Source organism: Musca domestica, unplaced genomic scaffold, assembly GCF_030504385.1.
Source record: "Musca domestica strain aabys unplaced genomic scaffold, Musca_domestica.polishedcontigs.V.1.1 9, whole genome shotgun sequence".
NCBI classification, from domain to species: Eukaryota; Metazoa; Arthropoda; class Insecta; order Diptera; family Muscidae; genus Musca; species Musca domestica.
Window position 1 is genome coordinate 1076574 of NW_026712435.1, and position 27461 is coordinate 1104034.

General features: G+C 34.3%; 2 protein-coding genes across 12 annotated transcripts in view; both read left to right on the forward strand.

The window, feature by feature from the left end:
• The window catches only part of LOC101889337 (neuronal calcium sensor 2), a 175687-nt gene extending 170509 nt beyond the window's left edge, over positions 1-5178 (forward strand). For all 7 annotated transcript variants that reach the window (XM_059131510.1, XM_059131513.1, XM_059131512.1 and 4 more), the window contains one exon: positions 4889-5178. In XM_059131510.1, the coding sequence (XP_058987493.1) occupies positions 4889-5065 (177 nt within the window). In that variant the 3' untranslated portion in view covers positions 5066-5178. The remainder of the gene's footprint in view (positions 1-4888) is intronic.
• LOC101901167 (neurocalcin homolog) overlaps positions 1-27461 on the forward strand; it is a 337832-nt gene that overhangs the window by 170491 nt on the left and 139880 nt on the right. The window lies entirely within an intron of this gene.

Sequence of the window (27461 nt, forward strand, 5' to 3'; positions counted from 1 at the left end):
AATCACGGATGTTGATTGGCACACTGGCATCTCCTCTACAACTGCCTTGGGGGAGACCCTAGTGGGCGGATCACCGCTGGTCATTGGTTGTTGTCGGTTTGCTCTCATTGAAAATAGTTGTAGTGGTAATAAAAATTGAAAAGGGATCCTCTGCGATCACATAGAACCTCTGCGTTCACTTGTCTGTATTAGTATATGTATTGTAGATAGACATGGGATCCTCAGCGATCACTCACAGAACCACTGCGTTGATCATACATTAGCCTTTCGTTTAAAAACAAGTCAGTTTGTCGCCTTATATTAACACTTCTTGTGTTAATCAAGTGCATTCCCTACACCAAGTATTTCTATTATTGTGAAATAGTTAGCTTCCCTTGTACTGATCATCCGTCGACGTGTTGATCATACAAAAATATTCTGGGGTCTTGTTATTACCGCTTCGTTCATTATTTTTGTTTCTGACTCTCATTTCAAATGTTGAACCCTTTGTGAGAATAGAAAGTCTCATCAAGCAACAATTATTTCCCCTTATTATTGCTCCACCCCTCGCCTTAGTTGAAGAAGAATTTATAGCACTACATTGGTAATGCCAGCATATGTACATACACATTATTTTATATTTTGTCGTTTGGTTTATTTTTGGTTCCATTTCTCATCAACCAAACGTTTGCTTTGTTATCCCCCTTCACGTTTCAAAGATTGAGCCCTTTAACGAGAATTATTTGTTTCTAATTTACAAAAACAACGCACATGTAATAACAGCCCACCTCCCTGTCGGTTGGTTGTTTGTCGTCCTCTCCAACAATACTTGATCTGTTTGGAATTTTTGGACAAACTCACCCTACATTCGTCATTCTTTGCACATATTCGAGAAACATTTATTAGTTACAATTGTTCGTTTTTGTGACTATTTTCGTAAAATTTGGTCAATTGTTTAATTGTTGTTTATAAATTGGTGACTCTCCGTGGGCTTTTGGCATTTTTGGAAGAATACACCTTACTTTCCGCATACACTGCAACAAATTTGTAGCACAAACATTAAATATTTGAAAAAGTTAGTTAGAGCTGCTAAACCTCTTCTCAAATTTGTTGAATTCTTCAAGCAGATAAAAGAATCTCAATTCTCCCTCTGTAATCTCGAAATTAGAATTTCGGAAATTCAAAATTTGTGGGATAAAGTCATGCACAGTTAAACTCAGTGTAAACACTACCTAACGGCATTCGAAACTGCACAGGTTAATAATATGGATGTCGTTTATCGCATACCATTGGTATTTGACCACTAACATTTGACATAAGCACCTTTATCGCCTCAAATTTCCAAACAATTATGAAAGCGCTCCTGCTGTAACTTCTCAGTCCTCTCTTCGTGAAAATCCTATTATTTCCTCTAATAATGCTAGAGCCACCCATTAATATCGAAATCTTTGCTTGTGATTTTATGTTTTGGCCTTTCGTGATCTGTTCACCACGCTATTCATAAATAATGTTCGTCTTTCAGACATTGAACGTCTTTGTTATCTTAGACTGAAGACTTCCGATGGGGCTCGAGAAATCGTTAGCAGATTTCCACTCACTAATTATGGTTTCCATTTAGCTTGGAAAGCTTTGTCTGATGCATATGATAATAAGCGCATCGTGGTGAACAGTCATATCAAAAACTAAAAAAATATCAAAAACCTAAAAAAATTGAAACTTGTACGGGTTTGAAAAATATTCAAGGTGGAAAAATAGTTGTCTCGCTGCATTGGCGTCTATGAAGTCGCCACGGATCAGTGGGATCCAATTATTGTGCTTGCCATTAACAACCTTGACTTTGTGAGAGCAGAGTATCAAAAATAAGTCGTTGTTGCCTTCCTGGCCAAATGCTTTCCTCACAGGAAGAATACAAACTTTACAGTGTATTCAAAACATGAGAAAACGTGAGAATTTTCCTACTAAATTGTTGCTGTTACTTCTTCCTCGATTAAGTCACTATCGTCAAAGGTTGCTCCGCCTTAAAACTCGCTTGTATCTAAGCTTACGAATACATTTCGAACCGCAAAAAGATTGTTAACGAAACTTCGAAAGATGTGCCTGTCCCCCATTGCCCCATTTGCCCTAACCAGAGTCATGTGCTTCGACTTTGTCTCAAGTTCAAAAAACTTTCGTCTGAGGACAAATTCTTGCTTGTGAAAAATACCAAACAATACATAAATTGTCTGTCTCGTGGTCATGTAGTTAAAAATGTTCACAGTACCAATAGTTACAATCTTGCAAACAAATTAGTAGTTTTATTGGATCACCTTATTCAAAAAGTCAAAAGTCGAGGTTCAAAGGCCACTCCGGTATTTACGACGGTCAAAATCAAAGTCACAATCCATTAAAATCGCACCCAATCTCTCGCAAAAGGAATGCGAATAGCCAGTCTCCCAACACTAAAATACCATTATTCTAACGCATCAATTGTTAGTAAAAAACTTAAAATGAAACTAGACATTTTTACTCGCTCTAAACCTGTTGCACCAAGAGAAATTTGTCCACTAAAATTGTCATTCCCTAAAAATGGATCTAGAATTGTGGAAACAAGGGGAAGTTGTTCTCGTCACCATCTTTTTGTAAATTAAATACTCGAATTCCTAATCTTTAATTAGCGGATTCTTTCGATGACAGCCAAATAGACTTGCTACTTTTTTAACGTCAAAATTTGTTGATATAGTCACTTGCGCTAACCATTGAAATTTTACACCAAGTGTATCGGTAATTCGCCAACTAAAAAACAAAACATATCGCTATGGTTATAATCTGAAAATCTGCAACTATTGCTCACTTAGGAATCTGAATTTACGTTCTCTTCTAACTTATAATACTTTTCCATTTAGATTGCTAGGCTCGTGGCCCTAGCAATGGGGCCGGAATATATAAGTTAAATTCATTCCTCCACAACTTCCCAATTCCCGTAAATCACGGATGCTGATTGGCACACTGGCATCTCCTCTACAACACCCTTGGCGGAGACTGTAGTGAGCGGATCGCCGCTGGGTATTGGTTGTTGTCGGATTCCTCCCATTGGAAGTAGTTGTAGTGGTAATAAAAAGAGACAAGTAATCCTCTGGGATCAGTCAGAACCACTGCGTTCACTTGTTTAGTAGGAATGAAAGCATAAGCACACGGCCTCTGTTGCCATCCCAAATTACATAAACATAAAATAAAGAATCATCAATAAAGCATGGAATTTAATCTAGAATTATACTAATTGTTCTAGTGTTTTATTTCTTATATTTTGTCTTTCTTGGTGTGATATAACACCACACGCGCGAATCACCCTCACACCATTACATCATATTATAATAATAACTCTGGGGAGTTCATGTTGTTATTGCCGCTGTCGAAGCCATTCTCCCTACTCCCCTGAGTTAAACAGTAGGTAATAACTTTTATACATTCATATTACAATATTTAGTATAGGAAAAAAAGCTAGAATTATGTATGTTGAGTGCAAAACGGACTTGAATAACCGTGCTGTATACGAAATAATAATGGGGAAAATACCAAATGGTGCTAATGGTTGTGCATTTTGGGGCTAGGATCATTGTTGGTGTTCGTCATTTATATAAAAGATGTATTTGAAAATGAGTACTATAACGTGTATGAATAGCACAAAATTGTACTAACTTTAATGTACAGTGTAGGAAAGAGGTGGAATTACGAATTTTGGTATGAGGGTATAAGAATCGCATTGAGTGCATAGGATTTAAATGTGACGAGACGATTTTTAGAAGTGCGTACTATGTAGTGTATGAAAACTGATACATTTGGTATAGGTAGAAAGAGTATAGGAAGAAAGGTTGAATTATGAACTTGGGACGCGGGTCCACTAAAAGTGTTAAGTTTTTAGACAATGGGTTTTCGGAAATGCGTAATTTTTAGTGTAGGAATAGGACCGGAATTGTAAATTTGGTATAAGAATCACTGTGGGTATGTAGAATTTAGACAATGACGTTAAGTCCACTCCATAGCGAACAAAAATGTCTAGCGTATCAAAAACGAGCTAAATAGCTGATCATGTGCTACTTAAGCCGTGGCTGCCTGATGCTGGTCTTTAAACCCTACCCTTAATACTTTATTTTTTGGGAAAGTTTCAAATTATTTACATATCATAAAATTTGATAAAGTAAAAAAAAATATCATTTGAAACTTTAAACCATATGCTGGAGAATGCTCTTAATGAATGAAATGTTCTAAATCAAAATTAAGCTTTGAGTTGCTACAGTAAACATATCTGTATATTTTACATTTATTATATATTATAGATCAAAATAAAACGAAGGGAAAACACAAAATCCAACTTGTTTTAGACATTTGTTTTTCATTGCAACGTGTTTTACGACGTCAAAAAATATTTAAATATTAAAAATGTTATAAAAATGGCGTAGTTTCTACTTCTCAAATTTCGGTAGATGTCACTTCAAAAGTGAAATCTCTATTTATGGACTGCACTACCACTATGTTTGCTCTCAAAAGACATAATTCTGATTCGAAATTCAATAAATAAAATGAGATTTGGTAAACAATATTAGCTTAATGTCCACAATAGAGGGGAAAGTCTTCGTTCGTATTGAAGCGATAGAAGAAGAGAGAATGTTACATTAACGAACGATGATTCCAACATTAAGCAAGGTGGCGTTGTCGCTAATTGCCAATCGTTGAAATCTATTGACATTGACAGATCTCAACGATGTTAACCATTCACAATGTAACTAAACTTTGCTAAACAATAATCTTCAATCTAAATTAAACATAGGCAATATTGTAGCTATTGCTCAAAATGTGTACATCTGAAATTAGTAATAAGTATTTTATGAAAATCATTACTTTTTTAAATAAGCGAATTATTATATATTTTTAGGCAATATATGATATGTTGGGAGCATGTTCATCTAATAGACCAGCAGACTCGGCAGAGGAAAGAGCGAAAAATATATTTTCCAAAATGGATGAGAATAACGATGGTCAATTAACACAAGAAGAATTTCTTAAAGGTTGTCTTCAAGATGAGGAACTGTCCAAAATGTTGGCGCCATAAAATATTCTTATATATATACATATATATATATGAAATCATATAACTTTTATCATTTTATTACAATTAAGATATGCACAATAAAACTAACATTTAAAAATATAAATCTTTTTAAACATACATGTCTTTTTAATTTTCAAGTAAAATTTACTAATTAAGTTAATTTTGTATGCAACTTCTTAGCCTAGCACAAAAAGCGCGGTATAAACAGAAAAGAGTCAAGTGGTTTGGAAACTTCAATGTCTGCTACGAACACATATTAAATTTTGTTTCGATCTGTCAACTCCTTCATATAGAAACAGGTGTTCAAAAAAGGCGAATCCGCAATTTTTTTACTATGAATAAATTAGATTAAATCTATATCTATCTATATCTATAAAAATCAATTGTTGTTTGTTGGTAACGGAATCAGTTGAAAACGGCTGGACCGATTTGCATAATTTTTTGTACAAACGTTCGTCATACCCCGAGTTAGGTTTTTAAAGAAAAAAATGTTGACCACGCCTCCTTTTACGCCCACTATTACGATTTATCTAAAATCTTTATACTTGTCAAAATAGTGAAGATATCGGTTTGAGAATTATTACACGAGATGCTGTTGGCTTTCCATCCAACCCTAAGTATTTATTTAAGGGCTAAGGAACGCACCTACTTTTAAATCTATCTCTCTATATGTAAAAGAAAGTTGTGTTAATTACTACGCTTATAACATAAAGACCGCCGGTCTGATTTTAACGATTCAGACAAATTCGGAATTGCCTCTTGGCAGAAAAGAATAAAATCTAAAAAAATCGCTTAAAATGTGAAATTTGAACATTTTCATTTTGACTTTTAAAATGTACAATAGTAATGTTTTATATTGCATATTTTTTTTCCATTTTGACTTACTATTTTCGAATGTACATTTGTAGTGTTTTTTTTTTTTAGGAATTCTAATATATGTAATTGTTTTTTGGTAGTAGAAAGTGACAACGGATAAAACTGTTATTTATAGATTTTATGTATTTATTGGGTAATAAGAATAATATAATTTCAGAAGAGAATAATATATGAAAATTCTAAAATCGGGAAAAATCGACAATTTTTCAATGGAATCAAAAATTTCAAAATAATAGTACATTCTACCGACAAACTTCGTAAGGACCTTTTAAATTTTGCCGTAAAAAATCAGCGAACCAGTTGAAGATTCTTTTTCTTTTTTCAATTCATTCTATTTTTTATGTTGAAGAGTACATTTCTTATTGTTTTCAATTCTGAATGAATAATATTAAAAATGAAATGAGTGCGCAATACGAAATGGCGATCTTTCATGTATAAAATTCTAGGACCTTCAGCTGGAAGATGAAAATTACCGAAAAAGCGTTATGCGGTTCATTTCAAAAAGTGGACCTGCTTCTTTCATATAACAATAGTTCGTCCAATGAGAACTCAAAATGCTAAATACATTGGGACTGCAATCAGTGAAATACCGACTATAAAGGACGCAAAATAGTAGAGCGAATTCCTTCCAGAAATTCTTCCTAAATATTCAATATACCTTTTACCGCTTTGGAAGGTCATAATATGGGTCATAATCCCCGATAACGGAACAACTCGATTTCAAGAATATTCTACATTTTAACCATATTTTTCGTACTAATTTTGGCTTATGTTGATAATTTAAGAAGAAACCATCCTTACAAAAATCGTTTTTACACGTTTTGATATCACCATCATATGATTTAAGGTATTTTCGGGGTCTTGGCCACTTCTTCCATTTTGACATCTTTGTTTTTAAGGGGGAAGAAAACCTCTTCTCATAATTTTTTTTAGTTTTCGGAAAAGGGCCCATCTTTGTCTTGAGGCTACTTTAAGTATAGTCTCCACATTAGTATACCCCCAAGTTCACTTTCCCAACCAATGTGTGGTCAAAAAAGAAAATTTGGTATTCTATTGAATTTGTAACCCCCAAGAGAATATTTGTTGGGAACGTAGATTTGGGATGTACGTCTATATGAAGCAAACTCCGAAATTTCAATCTGGGACTCATTCAGTCGGAAATTGTGGCAGAAACATGAACAAATAGGAAATTAGAAAGTAACGCGGGACCGAATATTTGTTTAATCGTCATTGAATTATACTATGATGAAAAATGTGTGTTTATTGGATCCCCAATGCCCCATTTAAATGACAAAAAAAAATATATAAAAATCAATTGTTGTTTGTTGGTAACGGAATCAGTTGAAAACGGCTGGACTGATTTGCATAATTTTTTGTACAAACGTTCGTCATGCTCCGAGTTAGGTTTTTAAAGAAAAAAATATCGACCACGCCTACTTTTACGCCCACTATCTTGATTTATCTAAAATCTTTATATTTGTCAGATAAAGAAGATATCGGTTTGAAAATTATTACACGAGACACTGTTGACTTTCCCTCTAACCCTAGGGATTTTTTGGGGGCTGAGGAACTGACCACGCATACTTTCAATCTATCTATATATATAAAATCTGATTTTAACGATTCATACAAATTCGGAATTGTCTCTTGGCAGAAAAGTACCCATAAAAACCCAAAAAAAAAAATCGCGTAAAAATGTGAAATTTGAAAATTTTCATTTTGTCTTTTGAGGTGTCATTTTGACTTACTATTTTGGAATGTACATTTGTAGTGTTCTTTTTTTTGAGTTCTAATATGATGTGTAGTCTTTTTGGGTAGTATAAAGCGACAAAAATTATGGAGCGGCGGACCTAAATAGATGATGTCAAAATAATTTAACGTGGTCAAACCAAAGTTAAAAGATAAATCCTTTTTTCAAAATTGCTAAAAAATCAAAAAAGAGCCTATTGCATTGCAAATACTCTAAAATCGGGAAAAAAGAGAACATTTTGTCAATGGAATCAAATGTTAAAATTATAGTATGGACCCTTAAACATTCGCTGTAAAAAACCAGCGAACAAGCTGATTTTTTCCAATTTGTTTATTATTTACTATGCTTAAAACTCAAGAACGTTTTGACGGATTTTCACAATTCATACAACTTCGGAATGGAATCTTGGCAAAAAAATGCGTAAAATATGCCAATAAAAATTTAAATGAAAAAATCTTTTTGGCGTGAAATTTTTTCAATTTAAAAACTATTTAGAAGTGTACATTTTTTATTGTGTTGAATTCTGAATGAATAATATCAAAAATGAAATAGTACGATGTTAAATGGCGATCTTTCATGTCTGAAATTGACATCTAGCTTTCAACTCCAGGATCTACATTGTGCTTCAGCTGGAAGATGCAAACACATTTAAACAAACAAAAATAAACGTCAAAGCGTTATGGGGCTCATTTCAACACGTGGACCTACCTACTTCTTTCATATGACAATAATCCGTCCCATGAGAACTCAATATGCAAAATTCATTGGGACTGTGAAATCAGTGAAATACGGAATATAAAAGGCGCAAAAAAGAAGAGGGAAAAGGATTTCTATTCTTTCAGAAATTCTTTCTAAACTTTCACTATACCTTAAATCGCTTTTGCAAATCATGATATTGGTCATAACCCCCGGATAAGGATACAACCCGATTTCAAGTATATCTTACATTTTAACCATATTTTTATACTAATTTCGGCAACTGTTGGCAATTTGGGGAAAAACCGTCCTTCCAAAAACTAATCACGTTTTGCATAACCATCATATGATTTAAGGAACCGACAATTTGTTTAATCGTCCTTGAATTATACTATGATGAAAGATATTGACATTATAGTCTCCAACGCGCAATTTCAATAACAAATATTACATATTACTTTAAAAACAAGTAAAAAATTAAGTTCGGCCGGGCAGAACTATTATTATCATCCACCTTAGGGTAAAGAAAACTTTTTGATATAAAAGTATCTGAATTCAGGCGTGTTTCACTTTAAACTTCATATACCAGAAAGACTGTTTGGATAATGCAGTTAACTTATCAAAAAACCATAAAGTGAATGAGGCCGTTATATGGGGCCATACCAAAACGGGAACCTCTGTGGACAATTTTATACTTCAAGGATTGTCATCTATCAAACCTTCTAAAATACCAAATTTGAAACAATTGTGTGCGTAAATGGGACTAGGATTATCAACATACCCAACATCGGTAGGTATCGTTATATGTGTTAGCCAAATCCGAGGAGAAATGTGGCAAAAATCATCAAAATACCGAATTTCGAGAGATACCGTTATATGGGGACTATACAAAATCGTGGACCGATAGATCTTATTTTCAATATCAACCATTCTATACACAATACAAATTGTTCTGCTAAATTTTTATGCTCTACGTTAAATAATGTAGGCTGTAGCGTAATTTAAACAAACAGACATACAGATGGACAACTTGAATTAGAGTTTTATGCTGATTATGAATAAATAAACATATATATATATATATATATATATATATATATATATATATATATATATATATATATAAATATATAATAAGCATTAAAGACTAAAATTACGGGCCGGCAACGCGGACCTGGCCAGCTAGTATTTATATAAAAAAGGTTTATCGGGACAAGAAATTCATAAGAATATGGTGAATGTGTTACGTGAAAGTGCTCCTACATATTCAATAGTATAAAATTGGTTTGCTGAATTTGAACGTGGTCGTACAAGCATTGAAGATGAACCACGTAGTGTACGTCCAAAACAGCAACAACAACAGAAATTGTAACCAAAGTGTATATGTGGTAAAAGTCCGTGAAATTGCTTATGTCATGGGCATCTCAAATGATCGAGTCCATTTAATTTTGCATGAAGAATTACAAATGGAAATACTTTCTGCAAGATGGTTGCCGCATTTGTTAACAGTCGATCAAACATTCGATTCAAACATTCTCAAGCTTGATTGGATGGTTTTAAGCGAAATAAAATGGATGGAGCGTCGTTTCATAACTGTTGATGAGACATGGATGCACCACTATATTCCAGAGACAAAAGAACAATCCAAACAATGGACTGAAGGCAAAAACAATTCAATCAGCTGGTAAGGTTTTGACAATAAAATCAGCTGGTAAGGTTTTGACAATAAAATCAGCTGGTAAGGTAATGACAACAAAAGGTAAATTCAGAGTACTATTGCAACCTTTTGGATCAATTAAATCTATTCAAGAAAAACGTTCTGGTATACAACAAAAAAAAAAAATGTTTTTATTCAAAATAACGCACCAGCACACAAGAGTGTTTTAACAATGGCTAAAATCAACGAATTAAAGTCCGAGTTGCTTGACCACCCATTTAGCTCCCAGTGACTTTTACTTGTTCCCAAATCTAACAAGTTAAAAAGCAGTAAGTTCGTCCGGTCTTAACTTTGAATACCCTCCACCATTTGGAAGAAACTAGAAAAAAAAATCCATTAAAAAAAATCTGTTAAAATTTTAAATATAGCCGTTATATTGGTGTCTATACGACGTGGACCTACATGGACATTGTTTGTCATAAGTCATTACCATATTCAAATTCGAAACTTGAAATAAACGGTGAATAATGTAGCTAAAATCATCAAAATATCGTATATATGGAGGTAGCGTTATATCGGAGCTGTGCGAAGACCTGAACCAGCATAGACAATTTTCTGTCATAGGCTGTAGCATCCATGACGAACTTCAAATACGCGTCTCAAACAATTTCGGTGGGTATTGTACCTAAACTCGTCATCGGCCTATACGAAGACCATTACGAACATCAAATACCAAATTTTAAACAATTCCGGTTAATAATGTCGCTAAAATCATGAAAATACCGAATATAGGGAGGTACCATTATATGGGGGCTATACGAAGACCTCGACCTGCACAGACAATTTTCTGTCTTAGGCTGTAGTATTCATTACGAACTCCAAATACCAAATTTTAAACAATTCCGGTTAATAATGTCGCTAAAATCATCAAAATACCGAATATAGGGAGGTACCGTTATATGGGGGCTATACGCAGACGTGGACCTGCACAGACAGTTTTCAGTCTTAGGCTGTAGTATTCATTTCGAACTAAAAATACTAAATTTGAAACAACTCCGGTGAATAATGTCGCTAAAATCATCAAAATACCGAATATCGGAGGTACCCTTATATCGGGGCTATATGAAAACGTGGACCTACATGGCCCATTTACGAACTTAACCTTCCTACTGAAAAAAATAAACATATGTGCAAAATTTTAGCCTTCTATCTCAATTCGTTCGAAAGATAGCGTGATTATAACAGACAGGTAAATCGACTTAGAATTTTACGCTGATCAGGAATATACATACTTTATTGGGTCTGACATGAGTATTTCGAGAAGTTACAAACGGAATGACAAAATGTATGTACCCTCCATTGAATGGAGGTGTAAATGAAAATGCAATTGCAGTTGTAAACCACTATTTTAAAGACCTTGAGGAAAAACTATTTTAATCAAGCGATAGAATTGCTAGAAAAGCGTTTGACTAATTGTATTGATGTTTCAGGACATTAAATTGAAAAATAAAATTATTTTTGAAAAACTAAATATTTTCTTGCATTGATAGGCTGAGAAGTTTCCGAACCGTCCTCGTAATATTCATGACATTCAGTTAATCATATAGAGTAAAGAAAGCTGCTAAATATAAACAAAGAATCATGTCGACAAAAAATCAGATGTACCAAACTTTTCTGAGCGCTCCTTCTACTTTAGCATTTTGTGAACTCTTCACAAAATCACAAATGTCAACATTTCTCACTCTTAAAATTTAATTATCAAATAATGGTACACATTTTATCAAGGAAAATATTGGAACTTGTGGAATTTAAGACTAACTGCATTCTCCAACCGATGTCATTGGTATTTGCAATTTTCAGTGGAACACGTTCGGTGTTGCGGTTCTAAAGGCGGCGTTCTGGCAGGACTGAATATACTACGACGATGAAGACGTGGAAGACGAAGATGATGTGTCACTGGGGTCTGGGGTCAGGAAACAATGTAGAATCTAACGCTATATTCTTGTATCCGGTTTAAGAAGTTACCACACTTCTGAGGGCTTGAAATTTTTACCAAGGTAACTCGGTTTTCCTTAAACTTTTATATATAACTTCTTCAAGCACTTCGGCGTTGTACTTGACTTATGTCGCAGTTTCATGATTCACAAACAAGTTAAAATGGATGTCTTTCACATTTCATCTCAATTTTTTCACTGATGCCATATTGTGCAGGGCGCAGTTTGTCCTAAACTTTCAAATTGAAGTAGTGTGCAATCTGTGAATAAAATAATATAATATATTATTGATAAATGGTTAATCAAATAATTTGATAAGTTACTTTGTATAATAGTCTAAAATAATATCCTATATTTTTAGCGGTTACTTTCGGTTATGTTAATTTTGTTTGGTAGCATTTGTCGTTTTCAGAAGAATGAAAGATGAAAAATATGTGTCATTGATACTTTGAAGGATGCAATTCACACTACTAAAAAAGTCACATTATCAGTATCCGGAACTACTAGCGATGGTTGCTACTTTTTCTAAAAAAAAAAAATATTCAGTTTGTATCGCAGTACATCTCTCAAAATCGTCGGGTATTTTTGAAATAATTTTAAAAATCGAGTACTATACTTTAAAAAAAAAAAAACGTTATTTATTAAAAAATCTCTTAAAAAGTTTCACAAAAGTAATTTTTCAACAAAAATGTAAGTTTTCTATGAGAAAAATAAATAACACAGGCGTTCAATAGGTTAAATAAAATAAAAATAATTAGAATTATCCATTTAAAGCTTTCTTATCCAAATTATGAATAAACATGCAATAAAGCATGGACTTTATTTTCAGCGCTCTCTGTTCTCATTTTCAACGAAGTCTATTTTTGTTTGCAATCGCCTTCCTAAATTCGGCACTTACTGCTGCACGAGCATCGCCCGACTTTACTGGATTTTTGTGCGCCTTAAGCTGAAGACCTTCTGCTAAAGTATCCTTCGTCCAGATGATTCTGTTGCTTGAATTGATGATTATGCAAGATGGGTCTGGTTGCTTAATGTGACTGCTTGATGTAGGGTTTAAAATTGTAGCGATTAAAATTCCTTACCACAGATGAAGAAAACTCAAAATTTTTAAGTGAATCACGTCGAGGACACAAAATATATTTAATAATTACCAAGTTTAATGGATATACACAACAATTGAATTATGTTATCCTTATAGTTTTGTATTAAGATTCGCAGCTGCATGGAGTCGGCAGCTGTATAGATCGGAGACTTTTCATCCTAATATAAATAAAGTATTGGCGATTTGAAGAGTGGATCGCATAGCCAGGAAAAACATATAGATGATGATGGGATCTGGTCATATGGTTTACACTAGTCAGGACCACTGTTATCCCATCAATAGAGAGCACAACAGGCTGAATTTCAGGCTTGGTGTATGTTCATAAGAACTTGTGGCGCCTCTCTTTTCAGCATAACCTATAGACTCACAGGAACTGATCCAAAATTTACGTTAAGCATTCTTTACTAATTTCTAGACCTTTTTACATATTCACTATAAATCAGAAAGACCTATACTTTTTCAAAAATATTGGCTAGTATCTGAAGCCTGTCTAACAATCCATCCATGTCTCTTAAGATAAATTAATGAAATAACTTGTGATACTCCCAAGACAATTGGAATAGAAATTTCCTTATCTATTAGTCCACATTTCCTTATGTATTGTCTGTTTTGACAGAGATGATGCAAGTTGTTAACCTGTCGAGTTTATCTATTTTGAAGTTCCCTAGAGACATGTCCTAACCAAATCACCAGTATTGTAATATTCATGACTCCAAATGAGCAGAATACAACAACGACAACAAATGACCCAAATGACATTATGATGTGCTCACTAAAACAATTATAATGTTTCAATTTTTTACACATCAGTGGTGCCAAACGATGAGACCGTAGTTTAATGTTTCGAGATCTCAGTGGGTATTTGCTATAACATCTTTATATCGGTAATACTCAAGTCTACGCTTTTTAAGGTCCTTAGAATAAATATACATTGATAGGGAGTATATATTTTCGGTATTTTGGTGGTTTCTGTCTACAGATTGACTATAATTTCGAGCCATAGCCATAGTTTGGTATATATATATATATATATATATATATATATATATATATATATATATATATATATATATATATATATATATATATATATATATATATATATATATATATATATATATATATATATAAAGACCGCTGATCTGGTTTTAACGATTCAGAAAAATTCGAAATTGTCCCTTGGCAGAAAAGGATAGGATCAGGCTTTTCAAAATACTTACATCTATTATCATTTTTGCCAAATGTGTCACTTATATGAACCAGATCCGTGAATTATTATGGCTTAAAAATAAAAATTAAACACTGAAAGTACGGACCGGGCCAGTTAATAAATAAATAATAAAATGTCGAATCCTGCACTGAACTGTTCTATTAGTTTTCCGTCTTGGGACAAGACTGCACCTAAACCAGCAGACGAGGCGTCCGTTGTCAAATCAAACGGTTTTTTGTAATCTGGGTAATGTAAAATCACATCTTCAGACGCAAGTATTTCCTTAAGTTTTTCGAACGTCTGGAGTTGCTTCTCATTACGATTTATTTTTATTATTTTTTCGATTGGGAAGCACTAATTTTGCCATTTTCGCCCTTTAAAATATTGGTTAGTGGCTTGGTAATAGACGCAAAATCTTTAATAAATCATCTGTAGTAGCTTGCCAATGCCAGAAACGACCTTTCATTAATAATTGTTGCAGGATTCATTTTTATGCCATTTATAGAAACTATAAAGCCAAGATATTCAACGCCTTCTTGAAAAAAATGTGATTTCTCCCTGGAAATTCTCATATTGGCAGCATATAATTTGTCCATTTGTCCCATTCAATATGCTTGACGTGATCTTTCTCTGTTCAGAGAAAATTATGACATCTTCAACATAAACATAACATGATTTCCCAATTTGCTCCCTCATGACATCATCAATGGGCCTTTGGAAAATACTGTGGGCATTCTTAAGGCCGATCGAAAATTTCCTTTTTCGATCGAAAATGCCGTTTTTCCTGATCTTGTTCAGATAGTGTTAATTGGTGAAAGCCTGACTTGAGTTAAGGCCTCGTAAAAAATCTCGCTCTACCAAGATTTGAGAGAATAACGGTTATTTCAGGTATTGGGTATTTATCATCGATAGTGACCCCGTTTAATTTCCTGAAATCTATCACTAATCGTTTTTGGGTTTTATCAACAACCCAAACGGGATTGTTATAGGGTTAACTAGAAGGCCGTATTATGCCATTCTGCAGAAGGTCTTTAATTTCTTTGTTAACGAAGTCAGCTACACCCATGGAATATGGGTATAGTCTTGAGTATATGGGAACACTACTATTGGTGCGAATAGTAAGTTATAGTAATTTTCTTATCATTTCCCTAAATTTTCCTGCGATAGATGGGGGCATTTTTATGTCCCCCACTTGCGTAAAATTTACATTTACGCATTTTAAAAATTGGATATTCTCGATGCCAGCTATAGTTTTCAATATCCTACTCTCGAAATTCAATGTTGCACCTGTCTGGGTTAACAGGTTAAGGCCAATGATACCGTCAAATGTTGAGGATAAAAAAGGACTATTGGTGTTGCAAATATTCAACGTGCACTTTTTTTAATTGCTGTGAAGCCGTGAATTGACTCCGCCCAAATGGGTTGCTTACTGTAACTACATCTTTTAAACCTTTTATAGGTTAAATATAAGTCTTCCAAGCACCCGTATCTAGAAGTAGTTAAATGATTTTCCCTGCCACTTCATTTTCCCTGGTTCATTTTTATTCTTGTTACTATCTTTGCGAGATTTTGCAAAGCTTGAGGCAAATTGATATCTTTCCCGATTTGATTCGACCTCTTGGGCAAACGCCAAGGCTGATGGTAAATCAGACGGGCGGGCAGAAAAAATTACGTTACTTAAACCTTTTTTGATGCCGGAGATGAAAACGCGTAACGCATCCATCCGGTATTTTTCGTTCATAGAATTTGCAACAGCCCCTTCTTTTTTATTTCTTCTTCTACTTTTATTTATAAGTAGAGTCAATTTTTTCTCTACTCCGTAGTAGAATTCTGATAGTTTCAAACTACCCTAATAACTCTTGTTCAATTAAGTAAATCGGACGTTTGTCCGAGTACTTGAAATCCAAGCGGGCAATTATGGCTTTAAAGTTTAAAACGGTATTAAAAGATTACAATACCATATCGGCTGAACCTTTTATCTTATTTCGAATGATTGCCATCCTGGTAGTGTTTAGAACTGCCGTTGTATGGCTCAAATACCTTGTAGACTGTGTGGACAGACTGGCGCCATGAAACATACAATTCATGTTTGCCTTCGAATTCAGGTAGGGATTTCACGACGTCTAAGGACTCATCGCACCGTCTAAGGACTCAGGGGCCGATATATCAGAAATTTGTTTTTCAAACTGGTCTCTTTGGACCCGCAAGGCTGCCGAGTTGGTAGAGTCAACGAGCGTGCGTATGCTTTCTGCGGTCGTAACCATTATGTTATTATTGATAGGCTTTCTGTCCACAGGCTCAATAAATTTGTTAAAAGTTCAACTTCCTGGTCTTAATCTCGATTATTCATTAACAACAACCCAAGCAGAATCAGATTATAATTACGTTAGTGATCGATTTTGTAGCTTTGTGCGCTCAATTAATGTTATAATTTAGCCAAACAGAACGAATAAATGCCACTAACTTAAAGATTTTTTTCGTAGAAATAATCCTACAATTCCTACACTCTTATTATTACTGGTATCTCCGTTGGATTTTTTCTGCTGTTGTTAATGTGCTGTTATTTCGTCTAATCCTTTGCATCCCAGACTATATCGAAGCCTGGTGTCTCTTTTTCACAATTCTTCTCCTTACATCCCAGACTATTTCGAAGCGTGATGACACCTTTTGTTTTAATAATTTGTGGGCAGGAAGTGTTTATTGTTGTTATATATATATATATATATATATATATATATATATATATATATATATATATATATATATATATATATATAAAGGGCGCAACCTCTTTAGACTTGTAACAGGCAATCATTTTAACTGGCAAGGTAACGAGTACAGCAGCGTGTGTTTAATAGGTGCACTTTAAGTTTGTATTGAGCAGGGGAGCTTACTGGATCCACTGGTACTCCAGAGTACTCTCTATGTTTATAAGTGGTAGAGATTCCCTCTCATTTTCGTATCTTTAAGGCTATTTTAACTTCGCGGTTTTGTGTCTTTACGTCAACTACACGAACGGCTTCATCGTTACCCTTGCATGTTCCGGTTATTCTGCCTGGGGGCCACAGCATTGCAAGCATGTTGTCTTCTTTAATGATGACCAATTGACCTAACTCATCGTTAGCTTACGGTGTTCTCCATTTTCTTCTTTCTTGAAGAGTACTTAAGTATTCACTATTGGTCTAGTCTCCAGAACTCATGCCTAATTTCCACAATGATACGTGTCATAGCTTCTCCCTTGATGATCCAATATTTCTGTCTTGAGGTTACGAGGTTGTGAGCACCAGTTCTTATTTTCCAAAATAAGATTTAGCTCCATGGGGGCCAATACTTCTGTCGAGCTTTCATGCTCGCGTCTATTTATCCTTTCGACAAATCGCAGGACATAACCGACAATTTGTTCTAGTCGACTAGAACCCTATGGTTGATCCCATAGATGATATCCTGTAACCCACTCCTTGAAGTAATTGCTGACACTGTAGATTTCGTCTTAAATTCAAGATTAGTTCGATTTTCTCCATTTTTTGAGAAATGTTTCGGCCTGGGAGATTCATAACCGTGTAGAAATGTGGTCCATAAAACCACATCAAAAATACTGACAGCCGATTCGTTTTCATGCCACTGGAAATCTGCTGAAATTGTATTTTTTTATACCCTCCAACTTGGAAAGGAGGGTATATTAACTTTGTCATTCCGTTTGTAACATTCCTATATATTCGTCGTAGACCCCATAGGGTATATATTCATAATCAACATTAAATTCTAAGTCGACTGAACGATGTCCGTCTGTCTGTCTGTTGAAATCGCGGCCACATTATTTAACGTAGAGCGTCAGAATTTAGCAAACCATTTTGTATTGTGTCTATGATGGTAGTTATTAAAAATGATATATCGGTCCACCCTGTATGTAAAGGTCCCCGTTTTGGTATAGCCCCCATATAACGACACCTTCCTATATTCTGCATTTTGATGATTTTTTCACGGATTTGTCTAAAAATTAGTATAAAATGAGTTTTAGCCCCAGTGGCGGAATATTGTAAATATAGGTCGACTTTTTTGTATTGCCACCCCTATAACGGTACTTCCGGATATTCGGTATTTTCTTTATTTTTGCCACATTTTCCCACGGATTTGTAAAAATTTGTTATTTGTAGGTCATAATGGGCTCTAGTTCCGGTGGCGGAATATTGTATGTATAGGTCCATATTTTCGTATAGCCCCCATATAACTGAACTTCCCGATATTCGGTATGTTGATGATTTTTTCAACATTTTCCCACGAGTTTGTCTAAAAGTTGGTATTTATAGGTCATAATAGTTTCTAGTTCTGGTGGCGGAACATTGTATAGGTCCATATTTTCGTACAACCCCCATATAACGGCACCTCCCGATATTTGGTATTTTCATGATTTTTGCCCATTTTTCCTCGGATTTGTATAAAAATTGTTATTTGTAGGTCATAATGGGACCACCTTTTTTAAAGCCGGTAACGATATGTTGTTCGTCTAAAATTGGTATTTTTATATATATATATATATATATATATATATATATAAAGGGCGCAACCTCTTTAGACTTGTAACAGGCAATCATTTTAACTGGCAAGGTAACGAGTACAGCAGCGTGTGTTTAATAGGTGCACTTTAAGTTTGTATTGAGCAGGGGAGCTTACTGGATCCACTGGTACTCCAGAGTACTCTCTATGTTTATAAGTGGTAGAGATTCCCTCTCATTTTCGTATCTTTAAGGCTATTTTAACTTCGCGGTTTTGTGTCTTTACGTCAACTACACGAACGGCTTCATCGTTACCCTTGCATGTTCCGGTTATTCTGCCTGGGGGCCACAGCATTGCAAGCATGTTGTCTTCTTTAATGATGACCAATTGACCTAACTCATCGTTTGCTTACGGTGTTCTCCATTTTCTTCTTTCTTGAAGAGTACTTAAGTATTCACTATTGGTCTAGTCTCCAGAACTCATGCCTAATTTCCACAATGATACGTGTCATAGCTTCTCCCTTGATGATCCAATATTTCTGTCTTGAGGTTACGAGGTTGTGAGCACCAGTTCTTATTTTCCAAAATAAGATTTAGCTCCATGGGGGCCAATACTTCTGTCGAGCTTTCATGCTCGCGTCTATTTATCCTTTCGACAAATCGCAGGACATAACCGACAATTTGTTCTAGTCGACTAGAACCCTATGGTTGATCCCATAGATGATATCCTGTAACCCACTCCTTGAAGTAATTGCTGACACTGTAGATTTCGTCTTAAATTCAAGATTAGTTCGATTTTCTCCATTTTTTGAGAAATGTTTCGGCCTGGGAGATTCATAACCGTGTAGAAATGTGGTCCATAAAACCACATCATAAATACTGACAGCCGATTCGTTTTCATGCCACTGGAAATCTGCTGAAATTGTATTTTTTTATACCCTCCAACTTGGAAAGGAGGGTATATTAACTTTGTCATTCCGTTTGTAACATTCCTATATATTCGTCGTAGACCCCATAGGGTATATATATTCATAATCAACATTAAATTCTAAGTCGACTGAACGATGTCCGTCTGTCTGTCTGTTGAAATCGCGGCCACATTATTTAACGTAGAGCGTCAGAATTTAGCAAACCATTTTGTATTGTGTCTATGATGGTAGTTATTAAAAATGATATATCGGTCCACCCTGTATGTAAAGGTCCCCGTTTTGGTATAGCCCCCATATAACGACACCTTCCTATATTCTGCATTTTGATGATTTTTTCACGGATTTGTCTAAAAATTAGTATAAAATGAGTTTTAGCCCCAGTGGCGGAATATTGTAAATATAGGTCGACTTTTTTGTATTGCCACCCATATAACGGTACTTCCGGATATTCGGTATTTTCTTTATTTTTGCCACATTTTCCCACGGATTTGTAAAAATTTGTTATTTGTAGGTCATAATGGGCTCTAGTTCCGGTGGCGGAATATTGTATGTATAGGTCCATATTTTCGTATAGCCCCCATATAACTGAACTTCCCGATATTCGGTATGTTGATGATTTTTTCAACATTTTCCCACGAGTTTGTCTAAAAGTTGGTATTTATAGGTCATAATAGTTTCTAGTTCTGGTGGCGGAACATTGTATAGGTCCATATTTTCGTACAACCCCCATATAACGGCACCTCCCGATATTTGGTATTTTCATGATTTTTGCCCATTTTTCCTCGGATTTGTATAAAAATTGTTATTTGTAGGTCATAATGGGACCACCTTTTTTAAAGCCGGTAACGATATGTTGTTCGTCTAAAATTGGTATTTAAAGTTTTTTGTGTGTTTTCCTATAGCAGCCATATAATGGTACCTACTGATGTTCGGTTTTTTTTTAATTTTAGCATATAAGACTTGCAATAGGTAACAATTCTTGTAATATAAATTTGTCTAAATGGGTATCCTTTTTGGTATGACTCTCCATAAAACGGACTCACTCTCTTTTGTTTTTTGAAAAAATTAACTTCATTACCCAAACAGTCTTACTGGTACTTATAGTTTAAAGTGGAACACGGTTGATTTAAGATACTTCCAAAAAAATGTTTTCTTTGGATTTACTTCTCTATCTTCTGGAAGAACTGTTTCAAGTGATTAGCACACCATTTTTGTAGGTTAAATCCTGCTTCCAGTTTCTGCATCTCAATTTCCGTTGCTAAACTATCAGACCCGCACATGCAATCATCAACATAAAAACTCTTTTGAAGTACCAGCGCCCCAAACGATATTTTTGTATGATGGCATCTCCTAGTCTTTTCAGGCATGTTGTAGCAAGATATGGGACGCATGTCCTACCATATGTAAACGTATTCAACATGTAATGTTCTTGTTCCTTGTCTGGAGTGTTTCTTCATATGGTTAGCTGAAATTTGTGAAACCTTTTGTCGACTATGATTTGTATATACATCTTCTCAAAGTCTGTTGTTGTATATATATATATATATATATATATATATATATATATATATATATATATATATATATATATATATATATATATATATATATATATATATATATATATTTATATATATATGAAAGAAGACCTATATTCTAACACATATTTTTTTATAAATTGTATTTTACGAGAAAAGTAAACCAGTGCAGTACGAGGGCTGTTCTGAAGCCTTCTAGCCTATCAATGAAAGAGAACAGTTGGTTATTCAAAATTATTTTTATTTTTCAATATTATCTCCTGAAATTGTAATACACTCCAACACTTTTCTAGCAATTCTATGGCTTGATTAAAAAAGTTTTTTTCCTCAAGGTCTTGAAAATAGTGGTTTACAAATGAATTTGCATCTTCATTTGAGGTAAACGTTTGCCAGCAAGAATTTGTTTAGATTTGGGAACAAATAATAGTCACTAGGAGCTAAATGTGGAGAGTAAGGTGGGTGGTACTTTACTTCGTTGATTTTAGCTATTGTTAAAACACTCTTGTGGTTTTTTCTTACATTTAATTGATTTAAAAGGTTGCAATAGTACTCAGAATTTATGGTTTTACCCTTTTGCAGAAAGTCAATCAATAAAATTCTTTTGAAGTCCAAAAAAACCGTTGGCATAACCTTACCATTCATTAATTTTTTTGCCTTTTTTGAGACAAGATATATATATATATATATATATATATATATATATATATATATATATATATATATATATATATATATATATATATATATATATATATGCTATGCATCAGCACATGCCCCAAAGATCTTGAAATGTTGCACGTTGGGCTTTCTTCCACACCATTCTTCATAAGGAGTTTTGTATATGTATTTATATATATATATACTAGCTGAACCCGGTGCGCTTCGCTACCCCTTTTGATTTTATATGCATTCAAAATTTTATTTACGAATATATGTTGGATAAAGAAAAACAAATTTAAAAATTAAAAAAAAATATTGCACTTATTGAATGCGTTAATAAACAAAATCATTACAAAAGCAGTAACATGACATGCATACACGAAGGGTTTGTCCTTTGGATTTATTTATTTCATAGCAAATACCAAGCGTGCAGGAAACTGCAATTTTTTTAAGTAGAGTGGCATTTCTATTGCAATTAGTGAATTCGAGATAGCAACATAATTCGCCGTAATAAACGTATTTCAAATAAATTGTTGTGTTGTTTTTTACTGTTAGCCTAAGGCGTTGTGGGTCAATGGTTCTTATTAAAATCATATCCCAATCTGATCCGATTTAAATATAATTTTAAAAAAATTACTTTTACACCAAACTCCGCCACACCTTTCATATCTAATTGAAATTGGTGCGTCAAATATGTGAAATCGGCCGAGAATATATATATATGGGAGCTATATCCAAATCTTAACTAATTTCCAATTAATTTATCACATTTATTATAACCAAATTCCGCCACACATTCTAAATTTCATTGGAATCGGTCATATATATCGTGTTTGGTGCATAATATTTATGAAATCGGCCGAAATATATATGTTAGCTATATCCAAACCTCAACTGATTTCAATATAATTTGGCAATTTTTGCTGGTGCCAGATTTTGTCTCTCTCGCTTTGGGTGCATCAAATATGTGAAATCGGCTGAGTATATATATGGGAGCTATATCCAAATCTGAACCGATTTCAATTTAATTTGACAAATTCATTTTGGCTCCCAATTCCGTTACTTATTTTAAATTTCATTACAATTGAAAATACATGCCGTGTTTGGTCCGCCAAATACATGAAATCGGCCGAAAATGTATATGGGAGCTATATCCAAATCTGAACCGATTTCAATATAATTTGGGAAATCAATTGTTTAGATAAAATCTATCACACGTTTCAAATTTCATTGAAATTGGGGATACATAGCGTGTTTGGTGCATCAAATGCTTGAAATCGGCCGAAAATATATATGGGAGCTATATCCAAATCTGAACCGATTTCAATATAATTTGACAAATTTATTTTCGGATTAAATCCCGTCACACATTCCAAATTTCATTGGAATCGAACATTCATATTGTGTTTGAGGCATCAAATGAACGAAATCGGTCGAAAATATATATGGGAGCTATATCCAAATCTGAACCGATTACAATATAATTTGGCAAACTTATTTTTGTTCCAAATTCCGTTACGTATTCCAAATTTGGAGGCTGTATCTTCAACCAATCAATAGATATGTGCATATAAAATCTAAATTTTTGGGAGGTACCTCCGATTCTGATGCTATATCTCCAGTTCCAAGTGGAAATTCAAAAATGTATATAGCCCATGTTACTTTCAGGCGATGTTTTCAGAAAAATCTATTCAGCGGTTTTCGAGTCCATAAATTACAAACAAACAAACAAACATTTTCCTCTTTTATATATATATATATATATATATATATATATATATATATATATATATATATATATATATATATATATACGAACGTGTAGATCAAACCGCTTACCAATCCTCAGAAAAATTCTGACCCTCGAAAAGCTGTCATGATTGGACTTAAACATATTTTGGGATACTTGGCAGGATCGGTAGACAAGAAAATAATATATCAACCTAATGGAAGTAATCTACAAGGTTACGTGGTCGCAGACTGGGGTGGTAACCGAGTGGACCGTAGATCATATACCGGATTTATATTTTTAATTGGTGGATGTCCCATATCATGGGAATCTAGAAAGCAGAAGTCAGTCGTACTTACTGACACAGAGGCTGAGTACGTGGTGTCGTCCGAAGCAGCAAAAGGGGCGATATATTTAAAGCGCAATGAATAACAAATACGTAACTCTACACATGGACAATCAAGGGGCATTAAAATTGGCTGAAAACCCAGTTTGCCACAAGCGTTAAAGGCACATAGACATAAGGTTTCACCACATCCGAGACTTAGTCCAGAAAAATGAAATAACAATAAAATATTGCCCTTCAACAAATATGGTTGCCGATGTATTCACCAAAAATTTGTCTAAACAAAAACATTGTAATTTTGTAGATTTAATGAATCTAAAATGAGATCTTTTGTAAATGTAAACATCATTCATGTTGAGGAGGAGTGATGGAAATATATGGCAACCCTCATTAAGCAACATGAATGCTGTTGTAACTTTTTTATTTTCTCTTGCTTTCATTCTCTCGTTAAACTTCAGTGTGTACAGAAGCATAAAATATTACTTTTAATTTCAATAAATCTTTGGATATATTTAAAGAATAAAAAAAATAATAAAGAATTAATTAAATGTACAAATTCGAGAAAAAAAAACACATGAGTGTTTTAACAATAGCTAAAATCAACGAATTAAAGTACCACCCACCTTACTCTCCAGATTTAGCTCCTAGTGACTATTACTTGTTCCCAAATCTAAAAAAATTCTTGCTGGCAAACGTTTTACCTCAAATGAAGATGCACTTTCACTTGTAAACCACTATTTTGAAGACCTTGAGGAAAAAAACTCTTTTAACCAAGCGATAGAATTGCTAGAAAAGCGTTGGAGTGTATTACAATTTCACGAGATAATATTGAAAAATAAAAATATTTTTGAGTAACTAACTATTCTCTTTCATTAATTGCCAAAAAGCTTCCGAACCGCTAAAAGGCTTACGAAAAGAGAATATACGGATTAAAACCTAAACAAATAATTATTTTTGTTGCGATTTAAAATCAACAGTTCGATTGGATATATGAGTGTTTAATAATTGTAATATAAACTAAAAGTTATCGCCGGAGGCAGGACTCGTGCTCTTAGTGACGTTAGCTTAAAAGGTTTTGACACAAAAACTATTGTCTTGGAATAATATAAGAAGGTAAACATATATATTTACGAAAGTTGTTATAGCATTTTGCTAATATTTTCTTCTTTTCAGTTTTGTGGAATTGAAAATGCATGTTTCTGTACCTTTACAAGTTGTACATATGTAAAGTAGATAGAACCAATATAATAAACATGTGAATTGAAACACCACTGTTACACAAACAAATACTATTTTAAAATAACAAAGGCTTAGATGTAGATAAATGGTCATGTCTGGGTTATGAGGTAAGTGTACAAGTAGTCGGCACAATAAGGATTTACTCATCTTCGAAATTGCAATTGTTTTCAAATTCTCCATGCATTAAATTACGACATTGCTTGGAGAGCACTCCGAAACAGATACAACAAGAAGAGACCTCAAGTAACGAATGGAGCATTTCATGAAATGTTTGAGGAGCCGCTTCCAATCTATAGAAGCGGTCAACGGGATTCAGAAGAGTAAGCCTGCAGCGACGGTTGCTTCCACAACGAACAGTAGATGTCAAATGTGAAACGGCGACCATCCCATATATTTTATCATCATCTGGGTGATCACTCAATGATATTTTGCACTCAGGTTCCAGGAGATCTATTTGGAATGTTACTGCAGTGCAGACTACCGAGATTTGTGTTCACAACAGACAATTAGAAGATGTATATACAAATCATAGTCAACAAAAGGTTTCGCAAATTTCAGCTAATCGTATGAAGAAACATCCCAGACAAGGAACAAGAACATTACATGTTGAATACGTTAACATATGGTACGACATACGTCCCATATCTTGCTACAACATGTCTGAGACGACTAGGAGATGCCATCATACAAAAATATCGTTTGGGGCGCTGGTACTTCAAAAGTGTTTTGGAAGCAGGATTTAACGAAATTGGTGTGCTAATCACTTCAGATGCCCATGATTCGCCGGTCATGATATGGTATCATGCGCTTGGGCTACAATTTTTGTTGTTGTTGCTGTTTTTGGATTTATCTGCAATGCTTGTCGACCACGTTTAAATTCAGCATATATATATATATATATATATATATATATATATATATATATATATATATATATATATATATATATATATATATATATTCATTTCTATTTGAAAGAGATGTTACTTGTGCCTCGATTTCCTACCGATTACTTTAAATGGCAAATGGCTGGGAAAGCTGTGGATATGGATGCTCTCTGGAGCCCAAACAAAATCCAAAACCAGTTTTTATCTTTACCGATGTAACTGGCAGAAACGATGAACAGTATTGGAACTCAAATCCAGAAGTCGAATTAGAATAGCAATCAATTTGATGCGGAAATTCGACTCCCAATATGGCCAATAAGAAGAGGTAAAAAGCATAAAGGAAAATCATAGAAAATTATCTAAACTCCGGAAACAGTCCGAATAAATGATACACTAACAGTGGTGATAGTTATGTTTAGCAAACAGTTTGGGGGAAAATACAATGGTTTACTAGCTTAAATATTCAATATTTCATTCGCAATATAGTTTCTGTTTTTGTCTTGAAATCGACGCAGGATATCAAGGTGATGGGACACATCACTTCGTCTTCTAGTTCGAGTGTAGGCAACACGAATTTTTCTATGAAGCAGCTCATGGGGGTTGCGTAATCCTTGATAACAGAGTGCTATTAGCTCCCTAGATGTTGACGACTGCAGTAGGAAGAAGAGGGGTGGCATTCTGCCTAAGAAGTGCCGAATGATGTAATACTGGATGTTGAAGTTGACCTTGGTATGGGAAAAGTAGTGGTTGAAGGATCGTTTAGAATGGTGAAATCAAGAGATATAGTCATTGCACTGGAATTTCCCGTGGAGGAAGACTTCGTCTTTTGTAACCTTGTGTGTTGATGTAACAAGGTGTGGGTATGCGCCAGGCAGTGCATACAGTACCCATATTTTTGACCGAATCTAACCTTTCGGCAGAGTTTATGGTACGAAATTTCCAGCACGATTTTAGAGGTGAATTTCGCGGCTCAACCTGCAGGCATATTGCGAATGACGAAAAAAAGAATGACCCTTCATTGTCAGATTATAAATAAAAGACTGAAATAAAGAAACGAATTAAAAAAATAAGAATGGGTTTTTTTGGGCCTAGTGTCTGGTGAGATGACCAACTTTGTATTTGGCCGGGAGATTCTTCCCTTCTGAGTGAGAATGTCAGCAACGCGTACTCCTTAATCATTGCCATGATAGACAATCACTCTGCTCAAACGCCAACAAATCGAAGGGAGATTTTCTTCATGAACAACCACCAGCATATTTTTCTCGACATAACATTCTGGTCTTTTTCATT